Source organism: Bombina bombina, chromosome 2 (genome assembly GCF_027579735.1).
Source record: "Bombina bombina isolate aBomBom1 chromosome 2, aBomBom1.pri, whole genome shotgun sequence".
NCBI lineage: Eukaryota > Metazoa > Chordata > Amphibia > Anura > Bombinatoridae > Bombina > Bombina bombina.
This window is the reverse complement of record NC_069500.1, coordinates 1,358,510,833-1,358,520,845: the sequence shown is the minus strand read 5'-3', so window position 1 is coordinate 1,358,520,845 and position 10,013 is coordinate 1,358,510,833. Positions and strand designations below refer to the sequence as shown.

Genomic DNA, 10,013 nt, shown 5'->3' with positions numbered 1-10,013 from the left:
GAGTAAAATTACAGCTAGCACAAACACAAACACCGCAGGAATTTAAAAATAGCCCTGGTCCTTAAGGGTAAGAAAATTGAAAAATGGTCTGGTCACTAAGGGGTTAATATAACAAGGCTGGTTATGCAAAAGTGGGGAATGGGTAATAAAGGTATTATGTATCTTTTTAAATAATAACAATTTTCAAGTATACTTTCTTTTTAAGTGTCAAGCAGTTTTGTGGAAATTTTACTGGACAGCCTGCTAAAATACTGGACCGTCTGAATACTGGACTCCTGACAACCCTAGTACTGTAGTATGCAGTTGATCTTTATCCTTTAGGATAAACTCCAGCCTCTCTGGGCAGCAAAAAAATAGAGTTAAAATACAGGAAATGTGGATAAAATACATAATAAAATCACATAACAAAGTGCTTACTTAAATACACATTTTTAGTTTAATGTATTTTTAAAACTGTCCATGGCAGCAATATACATACATTTCCTGTCTGAATATAAGAACTGAAATTGCCACAAAAAATATATATATATATTTGCAAAACATTTTACTGCTAGATCAACAAAGGTGTCTGTATAGATAATATACCTACGTAAAGCCACAGCAAATGTCAGTAATATTTGTGCATCATGTAATATGTGTCCTATGAAATAGTTGTTCCCCTTTATTGCTTGCCTGTCAATAAAAGTATAGCGGTGATGTCAAAATATTGTTGGTGTTTACCGTCCCTTTAAAGGTGTCCTAATGGCAATAAATTTCTGAGATCATACGTTAAACCCAGATAATTTTACACTGTAAAGATTCCGGTGTAGTATTTATTGTTACATTTTTGGAAAGAACAGATTTCTATAAAATGAGGCAATTGTATAGAGTATTGTTAATACCGTGTATATATATATATCTCAGTCAACAAACAAAAAAAACAATATCATAGAGTATATGACATATGAGAATCATACCTGACATTTTGGTATGAATGTGCTCCAGCTAGTTTTATATGATTACAAATAGGGATGGGCAAATGTGTTTATATTCAAATTTAAATGTTACAACAAATGTTATTGTAGAAATTCGATTTACATAATCGAATGTTGATAAGAACGAATATTCTTAAAAATTCTATTATAGAATGCTATTTACAGTTTTCAAATGTCATTTTGAATTCCAATGTTTCTAATTAGATCAAATGTCCTCATTTGAAATTTCGAATTTAACATTATTATTATCGGTTATTTGTAGAGCGCCAACAGATTCCGCAGCGCTATAAACATAGGTGGACTACAAGGAAACATTTATAGGGATCAGACGGGTAGAGGGCCCTGCCAAGAGTCGCACTGTTGTAGTCAGCTCTAAAGCTGGTGATCTACAAACAGCATGGCTCTTACATGCTAAGGGGGTTCAAGGGGATATGGAGGAGAGGAAACAGTATAAAGAAAGGATAGTGTAGGTTGTATGCATCCCTGAACAGTAGAGTCTTTAGGGAGCACTTGAAGTTTTCAAAACTAGGGGAGAGTCTTGTGGAGCGAGGCAGAGAGCTCCACAAGATGGGAGCCAGTTTGGAGAAGTCCTGTAAGCGGGAGTGTGAGGCGGTAACAAGAGTGGAGGAGAGGAGGTGGTCATGAGCAGAGTGAAGGGGATGGGAGGGAGAGTATCTGGAGACAAGGTCTGAGATATAGGGGGGAGCAGTGCAGTTGAGGGCTTTGCATGAGTGAGAATTTTGTGTTTAATTCTGGAGGCAAGAGGAAGCCAGTGAAGGGATTGGCAGAGGGGTGCAGCAGATGAAGAACGACGTGTAAGGAAGATGAGCCTGGCAGAGGCATTCATTATGGATTGTAAAGGAGCTAGGCGGCAGCTGGGGAGACCAGAGAGGATAGAGTTGCAGTAATAAGGAAATGTCTAATTTTAGAGATTTTTTTAAGGTAGAAGCGGCAGGATTTAGCCAAGGACTGAATGTGAGGAGTGAAAGAAAGATCTGAGTTGTGTGACCCCAAGACATTGGGCATGCGGGGTAGGGCTAATGATGGAGTTGTCGACAGTTATAGAGAGATTGGGGGTGGAGATTTTGGAAGAAGGAGGGAAAATAAGGAGCTCAGTTTTGGAGAGATTTATCTTGAGGTAGTGAGAGGATATCCAGGAAGAGATGTGAGAAAGACAGTTAGTGACATGGGTTAGCAAGGAAGGAGATAGGTCTGGTGCAGAGAAGTAGATTTGGGTGTCGTCTGCATACAAATGATATTGGAACCGATGGGACTTTATTAGGGAACCTAATGATGACGTGTAGATTGAGAAGAGAAGGGGACCGAGGAAAGAGTCTTGCGGTACCCCAACAGAAAGTGGTGACGGGGCAGAGGAGGCCCCAGAGAAGGCTACACTAAAGGTACGATTTGACAGGTAGGAAGAGAACCACGAGAGGGCTGTGTCACAAATACTATTCAGAAGTTCAATAGTTCATGTGGTAGGGAATTTAGTAAATGAATACATAATAGATACAAATATATCAATTCGAATGTTTCTATTTGGAATATTACATAATTTGAATATTACATTTAAAGAAAGCATTAGAAATACTATTACATTAAACGAATGTTAGAATGTTGGACAAATATTTGGAACAAACAAACAAACAAATGTGTTTTTCTAATGTTGCAAAACCTGCACTCATACCTAGTTACCAGCAGTTTTCAAGTTTTTATTTTCTAACATTCAATTGTTCAATAAATTGTAGAGGATGAGCATTGCCAACATAGTTGAAGAACAGTTTATTAAACCAAAAAAAAGTTAACAAGGAATAACAATGGCATAGATCTAATGATGAATAGCTTTATAGATTCACTGGGTTGCAAAACTGAGTGATCTTACATACAATGCAGGAGTGATACGAGCAAGTATTTAAAAACAGCGCAAAAAAGAAAAATTGTAGCAAGGCTGGATGTGAGGGTTGCCAGGTAGTGTTAGCACTTGGGTAGATAGGGTGTTATACTGAGCAGTGCTTTCTAATTCCTCAGGGTCAAAATGGTGAGGAATTCAAGATATACATTAGTGTATTTCAGTTTTAAATAGAAGTATTTTTGCAATACACTTACATTAGCAAAATGCAATGTGTAAAAAGTTAGATCTTTTACTGTGCATTGAAGCATATCTAGATATGCATTGTTAGTTTACAGTGGTGTGTATGATGCAGTATTTGATTGCAGATGCACAGACCAGAAATGTTTAACGTGCATTTGCACAGTAAAAGCTCTAGCTATAAACAGTGACATTTTTTAGTAAAAGTAATTTTGCTGATATGTGTATATTGGAAAAATACTTCTACTCAAACACTGAAATGCATTTTAAAGAAACATTAAAGCATTCTTTACATATATATATATAATACAAAATCAGCAATTAAGTACAGCAATGCAAACTATTTGCAGATAAATTAAAGGGCCTATACTTCCAGGGTACTCATTGATTGCATAGAGCCTATACTGTCAGGATATTAATCATTACACAGGGCCTATAATGTCAGGGTATTAACCATTAAACAGGGCCTATACTGTCAGGGTATTAACCATTACACAGGTCCTATACTGTAGGATATTAACCATTACATAGGGCCGATACTTTCAGGATATTCACCATTACACAGGGCCTATACAGTCAGGATATTAATCATTACACAGGGCCTATAATGTCAGGGTATTAACCATTAAACAGGGCCTATACTGTCAGGGTATTAACCATTACACAGGTCCTATACTGTAGGATATTAACCATTACATAGGGCCGATACTTTCAGGATATTCACCATTACATAGGGCTTATACTGTCAGGGTATTCATCATTACATAGGGCTTATAATGTCAGGGTATTCACCATTACATAGGTCTTATACTGTTAGGATATTCACTATTACATAGGGCCTATACTGTCAGGGTATTCACCATTACATAGGGTCTATACTGTCAGGGTATTCACCATTACATAGGGCTTATACTGTCAGGGTATTCACCATTACATAGGGCTTATACTGTCAGGGTATTCACCATTACATAAGGCTTATACAGTCAGGGTATTCACCATTACATAAGGCCTATACTGTAAGGGTATTAACCATTACATAGGGCTTATACTGTCAGGGTATTCACCATTACATAGGGCTTATACTGTCAGGGTATTCACCATTACATAGGGCCTATACTGTCAGGGTATTAACCATTACATAGGGCTTATACTGTCAGGGTATTCACCATTACATAGGGCCTATACTGTCAGGGTATTCACCATTACATAGGGCCTATACTGTCAGGGTATTCTCCATTACATAGGGCCTATACTGTCAGGGTATTAACCATTACATAGGGCTTATACTGTCAGGGTATTCTCCATTACATAGGGCTTATACTGTCAGGGTATTCACCATTACATAGGGCTTATAATGTCCGGGTATTCACCATTACATAGGGCTTATACTGTCAGGGTATTCACCATTACATAGGGCCTATACTGTCAGGGTATTCACCATTACATAGGGCTTATACTGTCAGGGTATTCACCATTACATAGGGCCTATACTGTCAGGGTATTCACCATTACATAGGGCCTATACTGTCAGGGTATTCACCATTACATAGGGCCTATACTGTCAGGGTATTCTCCATTACATAGGGCCTATACTGTCAGGGTATTCACCATTACATAGGGCTTATACTGTCAGGGTATTCACCATTACATAGGGCTTATAATGTCCGGGTATTCACCATTACATAGGGCTTATACTGTCAGGGTATTCACCATTACATAGGGCCTATACTGTCAGGGTATTCACCATTACATAGGGCTTATACTGTCAGGGTATTCACCATTACATAGGGCCTATACTGTCAGGGTATTCACCATTACATAGGGCCTATACTGTCAGGGTATTCACCATTACACAGGGCCTATACTGTCAGGGTATTAACCATTACATAGGGCCTATACTGTCAGGGTATTAACCATTACATAGGGCCTATACTGTCAGGGTATTCACCATTACATAGGGCTTATACTGTCAGGGTATTCACCATTACACAGGGCCTATACTGTCAGGGTATTAACCATTACATAGGGCCTATACTGTCAGGGTATTAACCATTACATAGGGCCTATACTGTCAGGGTATTAACCATTACATAGGGCTTATACTGTCAGGGTATTCACCATTACATAAGGTTTATACTGTCAGGGTATTCACCATTACATAGGGCCTATACTGTACAGGTATTCACCATTACATAGGGCCTATACTGTCAGGGTATTCACCATTACATAGGGCCTATACTGTCAGGGTATTAACCATTACATAGGGCCTATACTGTCCGGGTATTCACCATTACATAGGGCCTATACTGTCCGGGTATTCACCATTACATAGGGCTTATACTGTCAGGGTATTCACCATTACATAGGGCTTATACTGTAAGGATATTCACCATTACATAGGGCTTATACTGTCAGGGTATTCACCATTACATAGGGCCTATACTGTCAGGGTATTCACCATTACATAGGGCCTATACTGTCAGGGTATTCACCATTACATAGGGCTTATACTGTCAGGGTATTCACCATTACATAGGGCTTATACTGTCAGGGTATTAACCATTACATAGGGCTTATACTGTCAGGGTATTCACCATTACATAAGGCTTATACAGTCAGGGTATTCACCATTACATAGGGTCTATACTGTCAGGGTATTCTCCATTACATAGGGCCTATACTGTCAGGGTATTCACCATTACATAGGGCTTATACTGTAAGGATATTCACCATTACATAGGGCCTATACTGTCAGGGTATTCACCATTACATAGGGCTTATACTGTCAGGGTATTCACCATTACATAGGGCCTATACTGTCAGGGTATTCACCATTACATAGGGCTTATACTGTAAGGATATTCACCATTACACAGGACCTATACTGTCAGGTTATTCACCATTACATAGGGCTTATACTGTAAGGATATTCACCATTACATAGGGCTTATACTGTCAGGGTATTCACCATTATACAGGGCCTGTACTGTCAGGGTATTAACCATTACATTGGGCTTATACTGTAAGGATATTAACCATTACACAGGGCTTACACTGTAAGGACATTCACCATTGCAGAGGGCTTATACTGTCAGGGTACTCACAACTGCAGAGGGCCTATATCGTCAGAATATTCCCCCATTACATAGGGCCTATACTGTCAGGGTATTAATCATTACACAGGGCTTATACTGTAAGGGTATTAACCATTACACAGGGCCTATACTGTCAGGATATTGTCCATTACAGAGGGCTTATACTGTAAGAGTATTAATCATTACATAGTGGCTATACTGTCAGGGTATTAACCATTACACAGGGTTTATACTGTAAGGGTATTAACCATTACACAGGGCCTATACTGTCAGGATATTGACTATTACAGAGGGCTTATACTGTCAGGGTACTCACCACTACAGAGGGCCTATATCGTCAGGATATTCCACCATTGCATAGAGCCTATACTGTCAGAGTATTCATCAATGCTGAGGGCAATACTGTCAGGCAGTGTTTCCTCTAAAGCCAGATTTTGTTAGTAGCTCAGCAGTGAAACAGTTAATTAGTGAATCACAACCTGCAGTTAACTATTAACTCTTTCACTGCTGGGCCGCTCACAAAATCTGGCCTTAGAGCACTGGTTTTCAAACCTGTCATCAACAGCCCACATTTTGAGGATATCTGAACTAGAGCACAGGTGAAATAATCAGCTGATTAGTAAACCTAGTTATTTTACCATCCATTCAATGTAATACTGAAAATCTGGCCTGTTGAGGAGGGCTGAGGATAGGTTTGAAATCCAGTACCTTAGAGGGAGCACTGCTGTCAGGGTATTCATCATTGCAGAGGGTTATACCAGTGACGGCAAGCCTTGGCATTCCAGATGTTTCAGAACTACATTTCCCATGATGCTTGACTGGACTTCATAGTGCCTAAGCATGAAATGTAGTTCTGAAACATATGGAGTACCAAGGTTCGCCATCACTGACCTATACTATCTGGGTATTCATCATTGTATAGAACCTATACTGCCAGAGTATTCATCATTGCAAAAGACCTAAACTATCTGGGTATTCATCATTGTATAGAACCTATACTGTCAGGGTATTCATCATTGCATAGAAACTATACTGTCAGGGTATTCATCATTGTATAGAACCTATACTGTCAGGGTATTCGTCATTGTATAGAACCTATACTGTCAGGGTATTCATCATTGCATAGCACCTATACTGTCAGGGTATACATCATTGCAGAAGACCTATACTGTCAGGGTATCCATCATTGCATAGAACCTATACTGTCAGGGTATTCATCATTGCAAAAGACCTAAACTATCTGGGTATTCATCATTGTATAGAACCTATACTGTCAGAGTATTCATCATTGCAAAAGACCTAAACTATCTGGGTATTCATCATTGTATAGAACCTATACTGTCAGGGTATTCATCATTGCAGAAGACCTATACTGTCAGGGTATCCATCATTGCATAGAACCTATACTGTCAGAGTATTCATCATTGCAAAAGACCTAAACTATCTGAGTATTCATCATTGTATAGAACCTATACTGTCAGAGTATTCATCATTGCAAAAGACCTAAACTATCTGGGTATTCATCATTGTATAGAACCTATACTGTCAGGGTATTCATCATTGCATAGAAACTATACTGTCAGGGTATTCATCATTGTATAGAACCTATACTGTCAGGGTATTCGTCATTGTATAGAACCTATACTGTCAGGGTATTCATCATTGCATAGAACCTATACTGTCAGGGTATTCATCATTGCAGAAGACCTATACTGTCAGGGTATCCATTATTGCATAGAACCTATACTGTCAGGGTATTCATCATTGCATAGAACCTATACTGTCAGGGTATTCATCATTGCAGAAGACCTATATTGTCAGGGTATCCATCATAGCATAGAGCCTTTACTGTCAGTATATTTGTCATTTTGTAGGGTCTATACTGCAGGCTATTCATCATTATGTAGGGCCTATACTGTCATTGTATCCATCATTACGTAGGGCCTATTCTGTCATTGTAGCCATCATTACGTAGGGCCTATACTGTCATATCCATCATTGCGCAGGGACTATACTGTCAAGATATTCACAGAGTTCCTGTCCTTCAACAGGTGAATATTGGACCAGATCTCTGACCAACATGATCTCTCCTTAATTATGAAGATGCTGAAGATTCTATTTCAAAATATGACGTTGAGTATTTGTAGGTATCAGTATCCATTAAAATACAAAGTTATACTGTTATAAACAAATGTTCAAGAGTATTCCTGCTGGTTTTAACAGTTACAAATAGCTGGAATACAGAAGTAACAGCTGCTATCTATTGCTTCTTGTGAAAAATGGTGCCTGACGTCTCATTGTTGGGTTCTTCCATGACATGGAAAGGTTTGTTTGACAGGGCAGCTTCTCGCATCTTGTAATAAACAAACTCATTCTGCTGAAACATTCTAATTTCCATTTCTGTCTGGGCGCGCATCACCTGGTAACAAAAACACAGATGAACACATAAAATGTGATTATTATTTGCAGAGAGAACCTAACACACACAACTTTACTTAAAGGGACATTGTACTTAAAAATCTTCGATCATGCATATGAAAGAGCATCAATCATGCATGTTGCTCTTTTCTGAGAAAAATCAGTAGGCCAGTTTATGAATGCAGCACAAACGTTTGTGCACAAGCGATATGGGGTTTTCATGTTCGTTTGCACGCAGGTTCAGTTGCACTGGTATTACAATAAACGTGATTGCTTGAGCGCAATTCAAGTTAACACTTTTCGGGTTAAAGTGTCCTGTGGTTAAAGGGATATGAAACCCAAATGTTTTCTTTCATGATTCCGACAGAGCATGCAATTGTAAGCAACTTTCTAATTTACTCCTATTATCAATTTTCCTTTATTCTCTTAGTATCTTTTTTTTTAAAGCAGGAATATAAGCTTAGGAGCCGGCCCATTTTTGGTTAAATACCCTGGGTAGCGCTTGCTGATTGGTTCGCAAAACAAAAAAGTGCCACAAAACACATCAAAAATACATTAAAAACTACACTTGCACTCATAATAACATCTAAAAAAAATTGCATGGAAAAGGTATAAGGGCTCAGAGATATGAGATCTCGGGTGTTAGAGAAAAAAAAGGCAGGCAAAGGGCTTTAACATTGAGATACATACATATACATGTCTTAAAATGTATATATAAGTGTCTATACATGTGTACATATATATTTATGTATTTATATGTGTATATACTGTATGTAGTAGTCATACATACATACATAAACACACAAATTTATATGTACACACATATAGCCATATATATAAGTACATTGAAGCCCTTTTCCATTAAAGGGCCATAATACCCAAATGTTTAAACACTTGAAAGTGATGCAGCATAGCTGTAAAAAGCTGACTAGAAAATATCTCCTGAACATCTCTATGTAAAAAAGAAAGATATTTAACCTCAAAAGTTCCTCAGTAGCCACCTCCCATTGTAAAGGATTTCTAAGCAGTATTTTAGTGTGTCTGTCCTGGGACAGCTGAAAGGATGAGCCTTGTGAACTCTCATATTATTTCACCAATCAGGTAAAGGAAGCTTACTATGAAATCTCATGACAGTTAAGTGAAATCTCATGAGATCACAGTAAGAGTTCATGACCTCAGCACTGCTGATGCTGATTGGCTGCTGTTCGTTTCTTTCTTTCTTTTTTTTATTTTTACCTGCAGCTGGGAGCAGGTGAAGTATAACTTTTTACACAGAACTTACTCTGCTGAGCTGAGGAGATTATGAGGTAAAATATCTTCCTTTTTTATATAGAGATTCTCAGGTGATATTTTCCTGTCAGCTTTTTACAGTTATACTGCATCAGTTTCAAGTGATTTAGCATATGAGTATTATGTCCCTTTAAGTAAGTAGATGAA

General features: G+C 38.3%; 1 protein-coding gene across 2 annotated transcripts in view; it reads right to left on the bottom strand.

The window, feature by feature from the left end:
* Positions 1-413: 413 nt before the first annotated feature.
* The window catches only part of SMYD1 (SET and MYND domain containing 1), a 121,396-nt gene continuing 111,796 nt past the window's right edge, over positions 414-10,013 (bottom strand). For both annotated transcript variants that reach the window (XM_053704284.1, XM_053704285.1), the window contains one exon: positions 414-8,577. In XM_053704284.1, the coding sequence (XP_053560259.1) occupies positions 8,419-8,577 (159 nt within the window). In that variant the 3' untranslated portion in view covers positions 414-8,418. The remainder of the gene's footprint in view (positions 8,578-10,013) is intronic.